The following is a 22,879-nucleotide window of genomic DNA, read 5'->3' on the forward strand; positions in this document are numbered from 1 at the left end:
AGCAGATGAATGACAGTGGTAGTATGAAAAGGCTAACTTAAGTAGCATGCAAAATAGCATTCTTTCTATAGCCTGTGTCTGACCAAGAGCCACAGTTTGGTAACAGAGCTCACTAAGAAAAGGGAGAGTCAGCAACAGTTCACAGGTGACAATAGCTCCTCATGGCTTTGCTTATCATCAGGTGGGGCTAGACTGGGCAAGCAGCTGGGCACCTCAGGCTAACATGGGGATGTTGGCCTTTCATCTATACCTTCAACATTTATTGTCCAACAGTTGCTCTGTTCTTGGCTTTGTGCTGCCACCTTAGAACAGGAATTGCATCTGAACCCTTCCCAAGAAGCTCATGACATCAGCTGAACTTCAGATCAGCTAAACTGTGACCCTTGTGAGGCTTTTGTGAAGCCACAGGAGAGCAGCACTTAGAGAAACAGCTTCTAAAGACAAATACCTCTCATGTCCCTAAGACATAACAGTATCAGAAAATTCACAGCCAGCCTCTTGAAATATGAATAATGCTCTTGCAGTAGGTACAAGGCAGCAGAAGTGGTACTCTGGATAGGGCTTAAGATTCTGCAGAATGTAGATACTGTTTGGGTGCAAGTAAGAACAAGCTTTAGTGCGACTTACCTCCCACATAGTTTTCATGTTGAGTGATGGGAATATGAGAGGTGGTCTGTTTGCTTTCTTAGATAGATCTGCTTTTCATAGTCACAGTACTAAATTTAACACTTTTAATTTGGGCATTACTTCTTTGTCCCTGTTCCTCCACTCCTTTAACAACCAGTGATAAAGAACACTTCCTCTTCTTCCCACCATACCATGAAACACAATTTTGAATGATTCCCAGTCATTGGGACATTGTACTGCTATTTAGAAATGTTTTATTGAAGGCATTTATTGTAAACACAGTTGATTTCAATGCTTAAAGATTTATTTTATTTCAAACCACTTTTTTTCCTCATTTAAATTTGCTGTATTAAGCATGTGGGGTAAATGCCCCCAGATATGCCTGTATCAGATTTGTAGAGCTCCACTCAGAGTAGTAATGGCTTTGTGGCATAGGTGGGACATGAAGTGCTTTCTGGAGAGAATTTCCCTACCAGCGAGGAGTAAATAGTTACAATAGGGGAAAAGGAAAGCCTGACTCTTTGCTGGCATCCAGAGATACCGACTTCACAGGGGGAGCACATTGAGGGAAGATAGCACACATTACATGCTTTACTGCCTTTTATCTTATAGTGCTGTCCCATAGTATAGGTTTTATTTTAAAAAGCACTAGTTTCATGCTGTGATTCAAATATAAGGTGGCAAACAAGGAATATTCCAGGGCAGTCGTTGCAGAGTAAGCATGTTCAGTGTGAACCTGAGTGAACAGACGTGTTCTACTTTAATCTATTTTAGGTCAAATTTCAGCTAATTACTGTTCTGCTTAAGACTGAACTAAAAATTTCATACATGTAGAATTCATTCGTCACCACAGATTGAAAAATAGGAAGCTGTGACATTATTTACTGGCTCAAGGAGATGCTTGTGGATGACTAGCCATGCAGTTAAGGGACCCACCTGAGAAAATATTTTAGATAACTGAACAAACTTGCAGCATTTGCTGTTCCAGCAATGCTTTGCCATGAAACAAAGAAAGATTTTTAATTTTTTTTGGCTGTCATTTGAAACAAAGTACAATTTTTAAAAATCTGTCTGGTATGTTAAATAACCTATGTTTAGAAAAGCAATATGATTCCTATAGCATCTGTACAATTTTTTGTTTAGCTTATAAATTAAGATCTTACATGAATCATATAGACTTACATAAGCTTTAATATGGATAACTGTAGTAACTTCTCATTTAAGATGGAATTTCCTAAAAAGAAGCAGAGGGATTAGATAAGCAGTTTAGTTCAGTTCTAAAATGGAAAGACCCAGGGCTACCTCCAAGAGAATGCGAGTAATTAAGCAGAATGTGTATGTGAGCTTATTTTTTATTTTTAATTAATACTGATGTGTTTTTAGGTAATGGGTTGGGAAAGCCCATGTATTTCCTATTACAGCGATATGCCTGACTCTTTATTTTGAAGTGTTATGGTATAGCAATTTACTTGAAAGAGGAACTGTGAAACTATTCCTGATCTACTGGTGTCATGATGCTCTTTCCAGAAAAAAAAACAGTGTTTGGATTTGTAAACTTAGATCATTTGTTTAGCAGAGAATCACGCTGTCACTTTGTTTTCAAACCTAGCTCTAAACCTTTCACTAGGTCACTTGTGAAAAACGTTTTTTGGATATTTTTCATCTGTCATGTTATTTTCTACTCATGACAGTACCTTTAGAGATCAATGTTCTCCATAGGATTTCTCAAGTATTTTGACTAAGGTATAGGAGTTAGCTGGTAGTGCTTAAATATCAATTTCCCCCTTAATCTCAAAGGAAAGAACAAGGAAAACCTAAAGACTCCAGGTGGAAATGAATAATAAAGGTATTGGGAGGAGGGAGTTAGGAAAAGGTGTGCTTTTGTGGGAGGTTTGAAAGAACACTTACTACAGTTTTGAAGCAGTAAAAACCTGATTAGCTTCTACATTAACTTAAAGAGTCATTGCTTATATGCAAGACATGTTTTATTTAAAACTCATATATATGGGCATGTATTCTGTAAAATACAGGAATGATGCTATGTAATAAATGTCCTCACTGTTTGCATGTATTTCAATCACTGATATTTCAAGTGTTAAATTAAGCTAACACTAAGGTAAAGAAAATAAAAATTCTTTGAGGAGAAAGGGATATATTCCTTTCATTTTCAGACCTGAACTTAACACTTCCATGAGCTTAGGATGTGAGTGATTTTTTGATAGGGAGGATAGATCTGTTTACTCTATCTGTCACCTTGGAGAAGATTCACTAGTTCTGTGATGGTGGCAAATATCATGTAAGAACTTTCACTGACTGTGTATGTGAATAATGGTGGATTTAGGGGAACAAAAATATACTGGTCACGACACTTTCTCTGTATTTTCTATTCCTTTCATAAAGGCACATACAAGTGATTAAATTGTTACGAGAAACGGGAGCACACCTTTCAAGCCATGACTTGAAGAACATTGGAACAATACTCTGCAGGTAAATGTAATAAAAGGTGAGGTGGCCCTAAAACTGTGATGGAGGGGGATGGTTTTTCAGGAGAGACTCTCAGAATGGCAAACAGTGTGTAAAGAGCTTCCAAGGAACATCTGGGTCCCTGGCCCATGACATGGCTGTTTCTGTGCTAAACTAATAATGAGGAAACAAGTGAAATGATTAAGAGTCAACTCTGCTGAAGCACAAGTAACTCAAGAGAGCTCCAAAGTAGGGAGTATTGTGGGGATAAATGAACTGGAAGCAAATATGCCCCATTTTTTTCAAGCATTTTCACTTAGAAAGGCTGAGGAGGAAGCTGTGCAAAGTGTGATTTAGTAGCATCTCTGAGAATAAAACTGCACATAGTGCATCATTTTTATTTTCTTAAAATCCACTTTTCACTTATAGGGGAATGGCTTCTACTCTAACTAGCACATAACATCATTCTTAAAAATAACTACATCAAATAGACAAAGAAGTTTAACCCCCAAACTTTTGAACAACTGCTCACTGTTCTTATATTTGATTTTAAGAGGATATAATCCTCTGTTAAAGCTGGTTTTCCATAGATGCTTGGATTTTATTTTTTTCAGTGCTGGTCCCAAATTACAAATTACTCTGAAAGTTGTAAGAAGATTTCCTGTATTTCCTGAAATTACTTCTAGTTGTTACTTCATTTCTTCTTCTTTTCTTCTTCGCAAAAACAAACAAAACCCCCCTGACTACTGGCCTTTATATCATGACTTGGCAAGAAATCATGAGACTTGTAGGGAACAGCCAGTGATGTATATTGTCTACAAAGCTATATGGTCAAGGTAAATCTTATGTGTGTTCTGTATAGATACTAGACTCTGTCCCTTGAGTAGTTCTGGAATCAAGAAATACTATCTGGAGTGTTTCTGTTGTAACATGCTTAGAGGAAACTGGGTAATAAGACTTTTACCATGAAGTTAAAGTATGTGCTTCCCAGGGTATTGCAAATGATAGAACAGAACTAAACCCTCAGTCTGCATAGTTTCCATCTGCCAAGAAGGTGAGAGGAGTGGCTTAGGGAATGACATTCATCTGCAAATAAATTGGCCCCTTAGTTAGTCCTGGTGCCACATGCAGAACCAGTTTGGCTAGCTGACCTAGCAGTAATATGTCCAAAAAAAAAAAAAAGAAGAGAACAAGTGTCCTTTAAACAAAGAGTGGTTCTGATGCATTTTGTTACAGCATTTTAAGGAAGATCATACACCCTGCATCTGTATCGCACGATCTCCTATTGTTCAAAGCTGATATTCTGATAATAAACATTTAAGATATTTTGAACTTGTATTGATGGTAATAAGTTTAGTATGAAAACAAGGTAAATCTTCCAAACATAGGGTGGGAGTGCATGTGCGTGCAGAGGCTGAATGAGCACTCGGTGCGGAGTGGCATAGTCGGGGTGAGAGGGGAAGAGGCTTTCCCACCTCGGTGCGGGTCAGGAGCCAGGGCCGTGGCTCTCTCCAGGCCAGCAGCTGGAGCGGCAGCCACAGCCAGAGGCATGCCCACAGACAGACATCACTGCAGGGCCTGTACCAGGAGCACAGCCAGCCTGACACAACGGTCAGGCTTCAAGACAGCGCTGAAGTGTCTGTGAATGGTGGCTCTTCCATACTCGGCTCTGGTAGAGCTGAAGGATTTTCTTTCCTCTTGTGTTTTAGAGGGCCTCGCATAGGCTTTTGCACCAAAGTGGACTTTTTCCACAGAACGTTATTCAGATGCCTAAAAGTTATTCAATCTGAGGTACTAATGTTTGTCCTCCTGCCAAAATGTCTCAGATAGTTCTGGAGTATCCTCAGATAACCTGACTGATAAACTCATTTTTCCAGCATGCTTGGGCTCACTTCTCTGTCCTACCTCTTACCTCCCCCTTTTAAGTCTTCACTTTGCAGGCACTGGCACCTTTATAGCAGTCAATGTCTTCACATGGTCAAGCTGCTTATAGAACAAGTTGTTTATAACGTCTTCCCTCTGTCCAATTTGCACTGTTTTCCTACATCTCTTCTATCTTGTCATGTGCCTTAAGCTGCAACTTGTACCCATCTGAATTTGTCACCAAGGCAATATGTCAACTTCTTGGGGTTTAGAAGGACAAAGCTGCTTGCTTTCTGATAAGCTTTGTATTCCTGCACTTAGCTAACTTTCTTCTCCCATACAGTTATCTCTGAATCAGAAGCTATAATCACGTTTCCCCCCTTGCTACTACCTATCCTCAAACAAACTGACTTTCATAAAAGACCATGAACAGTGATTTTTGTGTTCCAATTCTGTCTCCTCAGCTTCCGTCTGTTTAGACTCATGATTTTAGAACAGAATAAAATAGTTCAGTTGGAATATTTTGGAGATAAAATAAAAATAAATGTGCTCCTTTGGCACTGGTGATGTTTGAGAGGGAAAAGAATACCAACCAGACCTGAGAGTTGGACACTATCAGCGGGAATTCTTGTGTAGGAAGTGGTGATGCACATAGATGCAGCCAGGATGATCTAGTTATCAAATCTTTCATGGTTTAATTTGCTGTTTACTTTTTTTAAGTGAGAGGTGTTAGTCTGATTTTTAGAATCACTTTCTTGATGTTTGGTATCTGGTTCATGGCTTTGTTTTGAAATGAGAAAGCGATCTTAATGTTAGTAATCCATTAAAAATGTCAGAGTCTCTTCTCATATTGCAGTAGTATTATCATCTATCTGCAAAATCAAACCATGACAAGATAAATTGGGACACTCAGACTTATTCTGAAGGCTTTTCACGTTCTGGAGTTGGTAAACTGTTGCTTTGTGTTTGTTTTTTAAAGGAAAAAAGCTTGTCTAGAATTGAGATACTCTGTTCAAGTCTGTACTTCACAAAATTAAATAGGGGCATAAAGCCAAACCAGTTTCTCTTTCATATTCTTAGATTTCATAAAATGATATGATATAATATACAAAGATCCAGCCTTTCAAAATCAGCAACTTTCAGAATAAGATGCCTCTTCAATTTAACATAAACTTGGGGGGTAAGGCTGGGGGAAGAGGGATAAATATGCCTCTGCAGGAATTAGGACCAGGCTTCTAATGCCTGCTGTCTTTCAAAGAAGTCTATCTCTCTCAACTGAGAGAGACATGGAGATACTAGCTAAGAGTAGCACTCCCAGATGTGTTCAGGATAGAACAAAGCATGCTTTGTGCTGTACTTTAACTTGCTTTTTGAGGATTTTCCTTTAAAAAAAAAAATATATATATTTTCTCTTCTGTCAGGGTGATGATACACCTAAAAAAAGAATGTCTTCCCTGACCACCTGAGGAGGTAGGAGGGAACCCCAAGGTGTCGTTTCACTGTACTCATTACTTCCCAGATCTAGTACTGTCCTTCTAAACCCTCTGAGATTGAACAGCTTCACTCCTGGTACCTTGAGAGTAACAGAGCACCCCTTAATAAAGCAGCTCCTGTAACTGAGTTTGCTTGATGGTAGTGCGACAGGAGGCACAAAATTAGAGAGCGTAATTGCATTATCACTGTTCTTGATATCTTAGCTCTGTCATCATCATGGCTACGTTAGCCATGCTGAAACTGTGAAGTGGGTACATAATTTTTTTAAATGCAAGAATATTGATAGGCAGCACACCTGGGATTATCTGCTGTAAAAGGTATCAATCAGTTTAGTAAAATGTGCTAAGTAGTTCTTTGTCAACAAAGCAGGTTTTAAACATCCTGATAAGTGTATATTGAAGTTATTTTTATTCCATTTCACGATGTAAAAATGATGGAATTGCTGCTTAGAGGATATGCTTGTAGTTGGAATTGCTGGCGTAGATATCCTTCAGAAAAATACAGAACAAATGTCCTGATAGTGTACGTTGAGAAGTCCTAAGTATTTGTCTATGTGAAGTACACTTACAGTGCATAAAGAATATACAGATGTGTATGGCTTGACTACGGAGATCTGGAATTGGAGAAGATGTCTTTGATTATCGATTTAGTGAATAGCAGATATCTTCTGTTTAGACTGGTATTTAAATTTTCTCGCAAGCTACATCACTTTTTGTTCTCTGGATCACAGTCCCCATAGAATGCATTTCTCACTTGATCAGTAAATGGCTGCTGCAGAACCGAAGATACTCCTGTGTATTTAGATTGCTCTAATGTCATGGAAGGAGACCACTTCACAGGTTTGGCCTCTAGCAGTGTGGGTTAAATTGCTCTTTCCGAACAGCTGCTATTAGGCAGTTAATTTTTAAGTAGGTGCAGTAGTCCTTACAGTAGTTGCTTACAGTGATGCTAGCGAAATTGCCCTGGATGTATAGGTTGGTAATGTTTCTAAATGTGCTGGTCTTTGCCCAAAGTGGTTTCCACTTTGCATGTGGCTGAACGATAAGATTCTGTTTGGCAAATACAGTGCTTTCCTGTCCAGTGTTGGAGACGCTTGTAACTGTCACTTGCTTTTTGTTTGTTTGTTTGTTCCTTAATTCTGGAACCCTCCAGTGTCAATGGCAAGAGACTTGTCTTTGTAAATGAAGATAACTCTTGTGTTCCAGACGTGGCTGCTAAGCAATTTCTTCTCTGCTTTACTAATGCTTACACGTTTTCTTTATTAATGCTTACTTTTCTGTGCAGCTTCCTTAAGGACTTCCCACTGAGCTTCCTGTTAGACCTCCTTTGCCTTCCTCTGTTTCTTTACAGCTTCTGAGGGGCCTTTTTTTGTGATGGCAGTTTTCATTAATGATTTATTGATCCTTTTCTTCATGTTGGACTGAAGCACTGTTAAACCTCATGGCACCCCACTGCCACTTCCCTGTCCCCTAAATACCCCAGCTGTAGGTCTTCTGCCCTGTCTCAGGGTCAGTGGGGTTGCATGGAGGAATACAGAGACTATTTGCTTTCCCTTTTCCTGCCCAACCTCTGGGACTGCTGCAAGCAAAAGCCTCTCTCTGACTTTCTCCTCAGTCTGCTGCAATTAGAGGCTTCCACTCCCCTGAAAACATTTTTTCAGGTACTTAAAGAGATTTAATCAACAACAGAAGTGATTTCAGCCTAGCAGAGAAGTGAATGCTGAAGCCTTGCTTTCCGGGTTTCTTCCATAAGCTTACCTGACTGTCTGCCCCTTGCTTCTTCCAGCCTTCTCCACTCTCCACAAGGTCTGCCTGGCTTGGTTGTCACACCCAGGAGCCCGTCACAGTCCTCCATCCCTGCTGCCAGCAGTGTGCTGTTCCCTCACAGCGAGCACTGTTTAAGGCAGCAAACTCTGAATTTAATATGTTTGGGGAGGGTTCCCCCTCTCTTAATGAGATTCAACCTCACTTGATGATTATCAGTGTGGTTCTGCTGAAACAATCTGCAAACACACAGCAAGCTCAGGTCTGAAGCCTGACAGATGTTGGTATCTTGAGAAAACTGAAGGTAGTCCTCTCAGCTTTGCTCTCAGTTCAGCCTGTCCACAGGCTTGGTACAGATGGCCGTGCTTTTGCATATGTACAGGCTGTTAGCCCTTCTTTTACCAAAGTTGAAAATGAACCTTAAGTATTATGGATGAGACCACCAGCAGATGTCAGAAGAAACAGTCTGGTGTACATTCCTCTGAAAACTTTAACTCACTTGTTTGATCCTTTCTATGGCTTGTTATACATGGCAGATAGAGGTCATCTTTAAAAAGCCTTTTTTTTTTTTTTTTTTTGCTTGCTGCCCATTTATCATTATATTTACCAAATATCTTATAAAACTATAGTTGTGTTACCATCCAGATGATATCACATAAATATGCTGTCATAACTTCTGGTAGCAAACATAGTTATGCAAACTTGTGAAGGGGGTTTCTTAATGGTTTTAAATAAGACACGCTGATCCCTAGCACATCTGCTTGTGCTGTCACTTACACGGCTGCATCTTGATTTAGCCATTGCCTTCCCCCTAACTCACTTCATGAGATAAATATTGTGTTGTGAAATATGAAACTGCATGACTTTTTTCCCCTTTGGTCATAGTCACACCCACTATGTGAAACTAGTCTGTTGTAAGTACTTATAGCACAGCCCTATTAATTTAAGGAACTGATTCATCAAGCTGTGTTGCTTGCTCAGCTATTCAAAGCTGTTGTAATAGTGTTCCTTTACTTACCTCTCTACCCTGGCAGCCATGTTGAGCCTGTTCTGGTTCAGCGTTTGCCTGCTGAGCCAATTGACAGGACCCAGGAGCACATTGAAATGAACTGAAAGATTTAGAACCAGTATTAATTACTCTTTTTCCAGCCTTACAGCTGAAGGCGATGTGGATGGGCTGCATGCCTGGTACCTAGCTGGGGCAGACCTGAAGAAAACTGGTTATGATGGCAGGAATCCCCTACAAGTAGTAAGTGTGCATACGGCTGTAGTCCGTATGGTGTGCTAGCTGTGTGAGTAATAATGCACTCTGTTGGATAATATTAGTTTGGGAAAAGTAAGTGGTGCTTTGGGGACTGTAAACCGGATTAGAGTTTGTTACAAACTCAAGTCTGGTGTTGTTCCGAAGTAATAAATTGTTGGAGCCAGACTTTTCTCATCTATGTCAGAGGAATTAAAATTTAAATTGGATTTTAATTATTTTGTGGTAACATATTTTTACTTCCCACAAGTAAGTATTTGCATGTCCTGGTGCACAGGATGGCAGGATTTATTCATGTTTCTACTTACAGGCAGAGGCTACAGGGCATAAGGAGATTCTTGATTTCTTTAGACAAAAGCAGTAAAGAAGGTAAGATCTTGGTTTTGAGTGCTGGACTTCTGAAATGTATGGATCAGCATATACACATATGAAGGGGAATTTTGTATAATATTTAAGCCCTAGTTCACACTAGGGCATCTGGGTTCAGCTGGTGAGTACTCTAATCCTTCTTTGTAGAGCAGGGCTGATGTTTATTCTTCTTTCTGCCTGAGCCTGGAAGTGCTTTTGTTACGGTGTGTTCCACAGCGTGGTTCTGAACTTGGTTGGAAATCTAAATGCTACCAAAATAAAACCACTGAGGGCAGCAGTATCTTGTTCTGTTGGCCCATTACAATAAATTGTTCCTCTGTCTTGTCTGCACTGGAGAGGAGATGCCTTTTATTGGGCACTTCGCCAGGCCTGGTTTTGAGGGTGCCATGCCCCAGCACAGCCGTAGAGCTGCGAGGCGATCACAGCCGTTGGGCTGCACAGCCTCCCGCTCCGGAGGCGCTGCTGTGGTACCTGCAGCATTTCCACCTGTGCTCTCCCTCTGGCTTTTAATGGAACGCCTTGCACCAGCCCATCTTCTAGTGTAACGTAGTCAACCACCACGGGGAACGTGGGGCAGATTCTTAACAGACGGCAGTTAGTTGTACTACACACCCAGGCTGCGGAAGGCTCCCTTTCAGCAGAGTGCTTGCTCTGCTGAGGGCTTGCTCCCACACGGGGTGCGGGACAGGGCAGTGCCACAGCCTCTCTCTTACTCAGACCTTACTCAGCTGTAGCTGCCTGGTTCTCTCTGACACAGACTCCCAGCACGAAATCTCTTTTGTGCTGCTAACACAGAAGGTGTGTTTCCCTCGCTGTGTGCATGTGAGGCAGGTGTGAGCCTCGTGTTCAAAGCATCAGATCTGACAAGTCTGTCTGTAGGAAACTTGTCTGGGCGTTTGACCTTCTCCAGTGCTGTGCCGTAACTGGAGACATTTAAAACACTTCTCTTTCATTTCTCAGAACTCCTTTCTGATGCAATACGTTGTTGATTTAGGTGTCTCTTCTCCAACATATTGGCAAGTCTAATTCCATTTTAAATATTGGGAGGAGAGGATCTCCTTTTTTTAATAAAATTAACACAAAATTTAGTTAAAGGTTTTGTTACATCCATGGCTACCTTGCTACTTGTGTGTTCTATTTGATCAATGTGAGTGAATTAATGTGTATATAAGTGGGGAACTGCAACTGGAACAACGATATTTTTGAATCACTGTGTACTGGTCTAAAAGAACATAGGACAGAATCAGGCAGTTTTTGCTTTCCTGTAAAGTTGTAGGGTTTTCTTTGGTTTTAGCTGATACAGAAGAACTAGATGTAATCACAGTCTCGAGCATTTAAATGGAAGTTTTCCAGTGTTCAGGATGAAGATGCTAAAAATACCTTCAGAATATGAGTTATGTTGCAAAGGGATTTCCATTTTCAGTGAAACAGGTCTGCAAAAGTCCCTTTTCTTTTGTAAGTGAGGAGTGAATGTATTAAATCCTCAACTCCTTCATGGATCATTTCTTAATTCCTTTGGACTGAGCCATCAGTGGTGTAGGCAGTCTGAAGGAAGTCTGCAGTACTGCATGAGAACTGGCTTGACAGGCTACAAGGTAATCTCTTCTGGGGAAGGTTTTGGATACCACCTAGTTCTAAACATCCATTTTCTCTTTCTCCAGAGGCTGTAGAAGATGGTCACTCCTCTTCAGAAATACCATTTTAGAACATTAATGGTGTTAACGCAGTTACGGGAGGAGAAAACTAAAGGAACAGTGGTAGCTGTGCTTGGAGCATATGGTAAAGCTAGAGCTTAGAAATATTCTTTATTTAGGATCACATTAAGTTCTTACTGATTTTCTAAAAATGATTTGCTATTTTATCTTTTAATCACTTTTTTGGAAAAGAAATATTTTTAAGCAAACAAGGCTGCAATGTATTGCATTTACTGTACAAGTTCTGTTTTTAAAGAGGCCTTTTGAATCTTCTTATATTAAATCAGTGAGGACAGTATTGCAGGCATAGCAAACGGAAATGTTGTGGTGATTTCATACCAAGAAAAAACAGTGGATTGTGCATTTCGGGGTTTCAACTAATAAAATCTCTGAGGAACAATGTTGGTTTCACTTTGTCTATTTTTTGCAATGACTTGTATCACTTCAGTTGCAATTACAGCAATTGTGAGTGTCAGTGCAAACAATTGAATCAGTCATGGGCATCTGCCTGCAGTTGTGTACTAATCTTCACCAACGTGTCACTATAAAACCTCACTTAAAATGAGTAGGAGGCAGATGCCATAAAGCATGTTTGTGGGACTGTCTGAGTGAATTGATTGTTTTGTTTCTAATAGCATCTTTCCCACATCCTGACCGGAATATAATCAAGATTGCTACATGCTGGACACATAATTCTTAGGACTGTAAATGTGATCTCAGTATTAACAGACCCCAAGCTTGAAGTCCCAACACTTTCAAACTAAAAAAAAAAAGGCAATATATACCTTTACAGCTGTGTCCGCCCTAGAATATGTAAACGTAGAGAATACTTCAGGCAAATGCATATATTGGAGATGGCAACTTTTAATTTCACCTACAGCTTCTGCAATAATCTATGTGGATTTTCTATCTGCTTCATCTGAAGGGAATCTTTGAAGTGCAGATAGTTTTTTCTTTTTCCTCTTTATACTCTTCAACCTTCCCACAGCTGCATGGACTACTTGCTGAGCCTGCTAGTATTAAAAGATTCCCAAGGTATGTTGCATATCAGATCCCCCTAAAATAAGGTAATTGTGCATGTAGTCTGAGGAAATGCTGTATATGCTCCAGTTAAAAACAAAACAAAAACATAAAAATGCCTTAATTTTTAATGCAAAGAGTAGTGCACCTCTTCACTCTGGTCAGAAAAATTACAACTACGCTGTCTCATTAAATAATTGATGTTACATAGCAACAGACATGGTTTAGGTTGAATAAAATTAAGACAGAATTAAGTAAATGAGATTTAATATCAAAAATCAGGCTGAAATTCATCACGGTTTTTGTGTCTTTCCTATAAATACATAAAGGTGACATATGTAACAAAGTAATGTGAATATTTTTACAATCAGGAGAAGAACCATGCACAGACTCCTTCCTGTGGTATTTAGACCTACTATCTTAACTCTTGCCTAGTCGATAGTCTAAAAGTTGATGCTAGGAAATCCGTTGATAAACTACTCTGCAAGTGTCTGTCTTGGGATTGGAATATTTTTATTTTTTAAAAATGCTTCTCAAATGCAATAATTTGTCCATAGTAGCTTTCATTCTTTATTCTGTACCAGAATTATGTACTGCAACATACACAAAAGCATCAATATTTTCCTTATACTTTTCAATAAAGGCTGATCTACATAATACTTCCTAAACAATAACACTCCTATATTTCTAAAATACAATATCCATCTAAAGTACAAAACATACTTTCCTTTGAACAAAGAATGGTATTCTGGTGTGAATTAATGAAATAATAGGTCTCAACAGTAAAACTGAAGGAGAGGGAAGAAAACAGACAACGATTCTTTTTCCTGCATATAAGCCAGGTAAAGACACAAAGGGCAACATTTAGAAATGTGATCCAGTAAGAAGACTTTTAGCTAGAAGCTCATAATACTAAAACGAAATTGTTCGGGTCATGTTTACTGTGAGAATAAAGCAGAATTAGCTCTTTCTGACAAACCTTTACAGAAATACGTGTTAATATGTTATCTTGCATAAGATAGTGTTCCTGCAACTTTCTAGAAAATTTGCAATTTGCCTTACAAATAGGCCAATATCTAACAAATGTTTTAATGGCAAACACATGAATGCAAATTTAACATTTATATGAGAAAGAACTGGATCTCTTTTATATACATCAAAATTCCATTCAATAACTTAATAGTCTACAAGCATTAAGAGAAACTGTGTATGAGTAGCTATGATTTAAAAAGTGGGAAGAACCACCCAGACAAGGCCAGAAATGTCAGCTCTGGATTTGGTGTCAGGGATGAACTTCAATAACGCTTTCAAGATCCTGTGTTTGTCTTGTTCATCCATTACACCCTTTGCTCCATGCAGTGGATTTAATAATTGTAATTATACTCCCTGTGATAACTCCCAGTCTTATGATTAATCTATTTGTCTGTAGTAACCCCTAAACTTTACATAGTTAATGGTCAAAAGCAAAATCTTAATATGAGTAAGGAATGAAAATTGTACTTATTTGTTGCCTATTTGTTTCAGTTACTGTAAGCAGCTGAGTGTCTTTCATTAGTTATAGTATGCTAGACATTCCAGGGGCAGCTTCATTTATTTTAAACATCCTAATTGTTCTCCTTCAGATCATTCTGAAAAGAACAAATACACTCTTTTTATCCAGCAATCTTCTTGGTAAAGGTTTGCAGAGTAAGCAACCGTACAGTGCCGTGACTATTGCAAACACACTCACTCGATTGCTGGGCTAGCTGCAGGTCCATTTCATAATGTCTATACCAGCTTTAACTCCAGTCACCCATCATGTCCATGCACCCTTTCATATCTACATACAATTATAGTTTGATAGACCTAGCACATACTGTGAGGTTCATCTGCAGATCGGTGCTTGGTATTTTATACACAGTACACATTGGAATAGCACAGTAGAAGCTAGATAAAGTTAGATTTGTGGGTTTTGGTGCAGAAGAGCTTGTGATTTTTTTTAGTATCAGTTTTTAATGCTTATTTTAACATAACGATGACATTTCAGTTTCTGTTAGAAAATGGCAGTGGCTCCCATTCTTTTCCAACCTCAGTCTAATAATGGAAGTGTTCGGGTTGGAGCTTTCCTTGCCCTGCAAAATCACCAGCTGGTGAAATGCCACGCCAGGAAAGTGCCCAAGCTCCTGAGACAGTGTCAGAGGGGGTGCCGCGGGTCTGTGAGCATCCTGTTGTACGCAATTTCAGCAGTGACTGCAGAACATCATAAAGGCATAATCAACGATGTGAGGCTGTAGTGCTGCACAAATGTTGGATTTGTTTCCAGTGTTGAATCTTCTAAGTTACAGTGATGTTTTGGGAATGTATGCTGGTGCTGGAACCTCTGCTGCCTCTCCACAGAGGAGATGCTATGAATGTCTCCTGTAAAAGTCAAACATTACTTCAATTCTACAGCTTCCTTCACTTGAAAGACAACACCCAGCTTCCACTTTGTTTCTTTTTCCTAATGATCTAGTAAATACTGCCAAGGGATGAGGACTACTTGGCCTATGTCAGCACTTCTCTAACACTGCAGAAAGCAGAGATTTGCACAACTAACATATCCAAGTTCCTGTCTAATTTGAGTTACAGCTTTCCCTTCCTGAATGCAACTACTTTCTTTTCTACTGATGTCTGAAAACATTAAATTTCTGTTTGGAGATTCTCTTATAAAACTTCTGTGATGGAAGGGCATTCTTTATTATTTGAAAAATCAGCATGTGCTTGCTCTCTTATTGCATGTCATCTTGGTAAACTGTTATCATCTGTCAAGGCTGGCTGACCCACTGACAGATTGACTGTGTCTGATCAGTACTTGCTGAATTAAATCAGCTGTTCAACAAGGCTTCAGTATCTGCTCGTTCTTCTTAAATTGCTAAATAACTCCAGTTCTGCACAACTTAGCATTGCTACGCTATAGCACACCTCAGTTGTTTCATACAATGATTCAGGTGTTCATCAATGAGTGATAATGAAATCTCTCATCTGGAAGTAAACCCCTTTATGCTTCTTGAATCAGAGTTTCTTTATTTGCTGTCTTCTGAATGGTGAGATCTACTAGGATTCTTCCAAAAAGATTGTCATCTAGTTAGAAGATTCCTCTATTTTCAAGGCGGGTTCAAGTAGTGAAATGACTAAGGAGGGAAATATATCCCTTGTACATAGAAGACAAAGTGCACTCAGTTCCACTTACACACAAAACATTAATGGACCCATAGTGTGATCAAATTCTGCCACAGTATCTTCGCCAGGTATCTCTGCAGATCCCTCCATAGGACCTACCATAGCAGTGTAAGAAATAAAATGCTTTTAGTTTCCAGCATCACAATTTGTTAGGTCACTGAGATAAACCTGAAGTAATTGTATGATGGGTGAAAACAAGAAATTATAAAGAACCCATCAAGTGTGCGTGGCATATGTCATCACAAGCGTTGCTTATATGTTTGTGTCTCTTCCAAGTGGACTCTATCAGCAGTATAATCATCTTCTAGACCAGTAAGACTAGTCTTTCCATGATTCTTTAACAATGTTTTATGACACCATGGTGCTTGATTGCATGGTTGTCACAACACGTCCATTTTAGTGACTCTTTTAGAAAAGCTACTAATGTAGAAAGCTTATAAGATATGTAAAATACTCTACTGAACCATACAAATGAACCTGTGGGACTCAAATGTTGCCATTTTAGATAGTCCATGAGTCAGAATAAAATCTGGTACTACCAGATCTATTATTTGTGCAAAGTGTCTACCTGAAAATTAGTTTAGAAACTTCATTAGACATACATTTGTTTACCTGTGATCAGCTGAATGGGAAGAGGCAGAAGCCTGCATCTCAGAAGTGTAGCTGAGACAAGTATCCTGAATCACAGCAACAAAATGAAATGTCTGGTGTAAACCGCACAAAAAATAGCACTACTTAATGTGGCTCTATTTGGAAGAGCTGATATAAATCTCATGGTCAAAGGATTTGGTCACTGAAGTCCAAATCTACATTGACATCTGACCAAAATTGCCGCTGACATAACAGGAGGATGTAACAAATGGGGACCACTACTCCTCGCAGGCTCTGGTGCAGGGAAGAGGCAGTGCCCCTTTCCCCCTCACCCAGCGCTGCCAAGGCTCGCCTGCTCGGCCACACTCAGCTGCTGCATATCTTGCCCACTCCCACTGGTGTTTTGAGCTCCACATCGGTGCCTCCCTCCTGCCCCAGGATGCTGCACATCAGAAGGAGACGTCAGCCAAATCCACGGGAAGGTGCCAACCAACAACACGGTGCCGCTTCGCTCTGCAGCCTCCCCCGTAGGCAGGCACTGCCAAGCTTCAGCAATGCGTGACCTGATGCACGGCACATTGCACAACGAGACGGGACAAGGCTGAGAGATCATCCTCTGTCTTGCGGCAGCAAGAAGGATCACAACAGTAAATAAGCACTCTCTCAAGCCACCGTATTCCTTCACACCTTCTCAGCTTCAAAATGGGACCAGAATGGTGACCAGGGGAGATATTACCTGGCCAGAACTGCCAGCTTAGTAGCGCAGGCAGCATTTCTGAGTACAGATGAGCCCTGTTAATTACATGTTTATGTGCACAACAAATGTGTTTCTTCTGCAGTGCCACTGTTGTAGGTCCTATTAGGTTCTTGTGCTTGGTGTTCAACAGTCACAGACCCTGGTTTTAAGAGTATATAAGTGAAATTAGATGAGCCTCCACGCAGTGAAAGGTGGTAAGAAAGAGGCAGGCGAATTACAATAATCTTTGTTTATGTCAGCTGGTTATTTCTACACCTTGATTTCCAATTATTTAACATTAAATGATTAACTATTAGCATAGAAGGGGAATGACAGTCTGGCAATTCAGTAGCAATGGTCATGTATAGCAAAGAAAAGAATTTCAGGGTAAAGAAAAAGGAATCTTAATGGCAATCTTTTGCTGAGAGATAAGGAGCTATCACAATTAGAACAGAGAGTTGTAAATTAATCCTGTCATATGCAAGAAGCTGCTGCGCTGGGGAGATTCTCTGAAAGTGATGCCTGTGCATGAATAATTACACTTGATCTTTCAGGGTGTGTGACTTCCTTCCTGGATATGTTTTGCTGTGGATCTTTGTGACCAGGGCCCAGTAAAAGTGGGATTTCGATGCATCAGATTCTTTCTGTGGCACATCTGAATTTCCATTTCCCGCTGAAGGGTCAGTTCTGGGTGACATGATTCCCAGCACCCTTGAGGCAAGACAACCAGCAGAGATCTCTGCGGAATCCTGCAGAGGTCCAGGGCTTCAGGACAAAGCTGACTGCCTGTTATCTCTGCTGATGGACAGAGTGTGATGTGAAATGTCAGTTTATTTACTTGGACCACTTTGACCAAGCACTCTGCCCACAGCTATGTCACCATTCACCACCGTTGTTTGGAAAGTTCTACATTCAAGGACATAAAACCAGAAATATGAGATGTTGCTAAAAATGACCATGCTACTTCACTGCAAAGTCACACTCTGACTCTGTTTTCAGTGGCTTGAACCAGAAAATACTTAGGAAATCTCAATAGATGGTCAAACCATTAGTAAAGACTTCTTTTCAGATGGCTTTATGGGACAGGGCACATAATGCTGCTAACCCTGAAAAACGAGCTGGTTGGTGAACATGGAAAATAAAGTTGGTACAAAGTTTGTGATTATTAAATTATTAAAGCACACTTAGTGCACAGCAGCTCATCTTAAATATTAATTGTCTGGATGAAATGTTCAGAACAAGCTCGTGATTTCAGGTGTCAACTTCCAGGGTCTAACCTGAACGTTAACAGTAAAATAAAAGGTAGGTGGCATTTTTTGAAAGTCAGCACCTCTTATATAGAGTCAGGCACCTGGGAAGTGAGCCATTCAATATTACTGGTCATGTCAAAATCTTGTTCACTGGCTACTTAATTTGTATTTTTATTTAAAATTAAAAAATCCCAAAACAATGCAACATTAAAAAGAGAGGAAAGGAGAATTGATTGCGAGGAGATTAAAAAGTAACCATGAGACTAAACTTTACTGAAATTTGGTAAAAATACTAGAGATTGTTTATCCAGAGTTGATTGCAAAACAGACTCAGTGGATTCCATTTCTCATACACACATCTCCAGCTGGCATCTCAATGGTGCTGCTGTGGCTCCTAAGCTTCCAGTGGAAAGTCATGGCAGTATAATCCACACCAGACCACAGACGTGCCTCATTGTTTGCAATACACTTTACATAATGTTTTTTAGGGCTCCTACAGCTGGAGTTGAACCTTCTTAATATCAAGCTCTTGATGTAGAGGCTGACAGTTCTCCTAGGACACATCCACTTGACAGCTCATGTGCTGTCTTTACAGCACAAGGATTGTTTTTTCACTTTTTTTTTTTTTTTTTTTTTACAACTGCTGATGCACAGGTAATTGTGCCCACTGATCCAGCATCGAGTGTGCAAAGCCCTCAGGTCTCCTTATTCTAGACTAGTTATTAAAAGAACTGACATATTTAACATTTAAATCAAAAATTTGAAGTAGAAAACAGAAAATTTATACTGTTACTTACTGCTAGCTATTGTGCAACTGTATACAGACAAAGCTTGACTAGAAAATTCTCCCCAAAAGGAAAAAAGTACATTAATTTGTATAGTGTTATTTACACAGTTAACTTCTGGAATGAACAAGATGTTAAATCAGAACAAGGAAAGCGGTATTACACACTAAATTGGTATGTAACCTCTGCAGTGCCCAGGGACAATGAACTGTCTGTTTAGATGAGCACGAGATACAAACCCCTCTCCTGCTAAATTGATAATTTTGGATTTAATTGAAATTTTGTGCATACATGGTGGCATCTTCCAATAAAATGTGAATAGCTTCACATGCAGCTGTTATCCATATTTTAATTTCTAGCATGTCTTTATTAATTTAGCTACTGAATGGCAAACCCCCCAATCTTTCTAAAAGTTCTTGGTAGGAAAAACATCCCACCCCATTTTATTTCTTGATAAATCACTTGATGTTATTTAGGCAATAATCTCAAAAGGCCTCCTATTTATGAGGAGGCATTAGGCCATCTCTCAAGGTGTTTATTACTGCAAAAGAAGTTACTATCAAGCTATTATTATGCTCACATGTGACACGTAGTGGGCTGCTATATTGACAAATTAGTTTGAACCAACTAAAGTAAACAAGAAGTTGCCCCATCAGTGTTTGCTATGAACATATGGAAGGCTGATTTCCTGAGGTGGGAGAAAATCCACTTGCACAGGGTTTTTTGTTTACCAGGCCCAAGAATATGACAGGCACTTTACAGGACATGTGAGACTCCGGGTTGTAACTTAAGAAACTTCCAACCTGATTTTAGGTGAGCAATAATGAGCAAGAATAGCATATCAGTAGAGAAATGATGAGGAAGGTAAAATGGTAAGATGGGAAACAGTAAGCGACACATCTGGCCTTAGTTCACACGCTGGATTTACTTTAAGTTTAGAATTGTCAGGTAAAACATGTTGTAGTACAAGGAACAGTACTTTGGGTGGTCCCATGCCCTTCCACAGTATTACTTGTGGAGTGAGGTATTGGCAAGAAAAGTATTAGCACCTTTTGCTAGAGGAGTGCGGGGATATTGATGGAAAATAACGATAGCACCTCCCAATCATTTTACACATCATCTTTTCAAAGTAGAACCTCCTTGAAATATAACCTTCTTCTTGTTACCAGAGCATTCATGACCTACCACACTCTGCCATGCGAGCAGCATGCCTTTTTATGTCCCCCCACAAGCTTACCCCTCCATCTTTGCTTCCTCCCAGGCCAGCTCTTTGTTTCTTTCAATCACCCCTGGCATTATGTCTCCTTTTGTGCTGCCCGCTTTGTTTGACACTATCAGCTGATTAGTATTCACCTCCCCCTTCCAAGAAAACTCTGCCTGCTGTTTAAGGTGCTCAAGCCACCACGTACCAAGTTACAGCGTGCTGCTCAGGCTTCTGGAGTGTCAGTGCAGTCAGAGAGCTCTCAACGCCCAGCGCAATGAATCCATGCTGGTCAGTAGCATCGTCCTTTTCATTGGGTTTGTGCCCCTGGGCTGCAAACACATGGGAGACATACCTGCTGCTTGCTTAACAGGACCATTTATTGCACTGTGATCTCTTAAAATCCAAGCACAGAACTACTGTAGTCACAGATATGCAGATGAAAAAAGTAGGATATAAACAATACCCAGTTTAACCATCAATAAAAATTAAGGACTGATTACTATTCCTTCTAATACAACTACATTTTTCTCTATGTACCATTTTAGAACAAATTCTATTATTTTAATGCTTCAATCACCTTTCATACTGTCACAGAGGAAAACTCCCTTGCATAGTGCTATCTGTCCACTTCTACTGTTAGGCACCTCTACTCTTCCACCTTTTAAAGCCTTCGGCCTATTCTCCACCTGGTTAAGGGAGGTAGCAGGATGTTAGCTTTCTTACTTTTATAACTGGGGGTATTCAGGTAAGAAACAGAACTTATTAAATAATTGCATGAATAAATTAATGTACATTGGCCCACTGTTCTCTAACATGTTAGTTACTACCCCCCCCCCCCCCCCCCATATTTCATATTATTGATCTAAGGGAATTTATATATTGACTAGGTGGATCTCTTTAAGCCTATAATAAAGTTCATTCTAGCCACCCGTTACACACCCCTTATGAAGAAAACACAAGAGACCTGTACTCTCTTTTATTATATTCTTCCCCCCAAAAAACCCCCAAAACTTAAAACATTCAATCAGTAAAGCCACCAACACTCACAAAAAAACCCACCCCAAACCCAAAGCAGAAGATGATTCATCCTGCCTAAACCCTATACAGGTTCTTGTACATCAGTTCCCCCTGGCTGCCCCAGAAAATTCCCCACTTAGGGCTCAGAGTCTTTCCTTAGCGGCCATCAGCCACGTGTCTGAACCTGGACCAGAACAGCAGTGGGATCCCTGGGGATTATATATCTCACCAGCACAGTAGTGGCTTCTGACTGGTTTGGCTGGAAAGGGCTTTTGCACCCAGTTAGTGTGGACAGTCGGGTTATTATTTAGCTGATGGGTCTCGTGGAGCCATGGGTGTGGGTGTGCGTTTGTGTCTGTCAGGAGCAGGCAAGAGCTGGCAGTATAGTTAGTGAGGGATTACATATAAAATACAGCTCATGTAATCATGCTGTGTACATCACTGGCAGGAGTGGGAGACCTAGGACACTGTGTCATAAAGAAATGGCAACTCTTACAGGGAATAAAGAGCAGCCTTGCTTCCACAGATTTCCACTGATGGCAAGGACAGGGGTCTCCTTTGAATTAACACAATTTGTGTACCCTCCTCTATCTACGGCAAGAGAATACCCTTTTGTGACAGCGAAAAGGTCCTGAAAACCCCTACGGATTGGGCTATCTGGAAGAAGGCACAAAATTAACTTCTGTGTTTGATCTGAGAGGGCAGAGCAGAAGAGCAGGAGCTGGTTTAACCGAAGTGGACTGAAATGCCTCCAGCCTAGATCCGGGGAGCTTCCTCAGCATGAGGTTTGCATAGGCTCCTAGAGCAACCTGTCTGCTCCTGGTGCGAGCACCACGTTCACACGGGCCATGCTGGAACAGCTGCGGCACAGCCACGAGGGCTGCTCCCTCCCCTGCTGCTCTGGGACGCCTGTACGGGCATTTCCTCCGGGACCGCCTTGAGTCTCCTATATATTTTTAAAGGGCCAAAGATCACAGGATCTGGAGCACCAAAATTCATACACAGCACTTAGACGGTTCTTTAAACATTCAAAGCACTATATAAACATTAGTGAAGCCTCATAAGATGAGGTAGGTAAGCATTATCTCTCCCTCTCAAGGTGTGGTGAAGTGACTTGGCTGAGGCCGTAGGCTGAGTCACTGGCAGAGCAGCGTTTACCATCCACATCTTTTTGAAATGGTGTCTCCTGGGCTGGCTGGCAAGAGCAACCCAGGCAGCCCAGCACCACCACCGACCAGCATCCCCGCTGCCACCACAGGGAAGCCTGCTGTTGGGTTGCCATAAATCCTGGCCTGAGGTGGCAGGCCACGAAGGCCTTTCACCTCACCCCAACGCCACGGCTTGGAAGCCTCGGTGAATTATGTTTCATTGCTATTCTGTCAATAAAGAGAGTAAAATTGAGAGGAATTAATTGAAGCAGCCCAAACTCAGAGATGGTTGCTCTCTCAGTCACGGCTAAGGGTGTGACAATGAGCAAGTGGCCTGATTTTGTGGAGTTCAGGGCGTCCTCCCCAGTGGTTGCCCAACACCTCTGAAAATCAGGC

General features: G+C 40.5%; 1 protein-coding gene across 2 annotated transcripts in view; it reads left to right on the top strand.

Moving 5' to 3' along the window:
- The window catches only part of ASPG (asparaginase), a 48,137-nt gene extending 36,215 nt beyond the window's left edge, over window positions 1–11,922 (top strand). For both annotated transcript variants that reach the window (XM_074909310.1, XM_074909311.1), the window contains 4 exons: window positions 3,028–3,114; window positions 9,360–9,459; window positions 9,782–9,840; window positions 11,502–11,922. In XM_074909310.1, the coding sequence (XP_074765411.1) occupies window positions 3,028–3,114; window positions 9,360–9,459; window positions 9,782–9,835 (241 nt within the window). In that variant the 3' untranslated portion in view covers window positions 9,836–9,840; window positions 11,502–11,922. The remainder of the gene's footprint in view (window positions 1–3,027; window positions 3,115–9,359; window positions 9,460–9,781; window positions 9,841–11,501) is intronic.
- The last annotated feature ends 10,957 nt before the right edge of the window (window positions 11,923–22,879 follow it).

The sequence above is a fragment of the Athene noctua genome, chromosome 6 (assembly GCF_965140245.1).
Source record: "Athene noctua chromosome 6, bAthNoc1.hap1.1, whole genome shotgun sequence".
In the NCBI taxonomy this organism is placed as follows: Eukaryota; Metazoa; Chordata; class Aves; order Strigiformes; family Strigidae; genus Athene; species Athene noctua.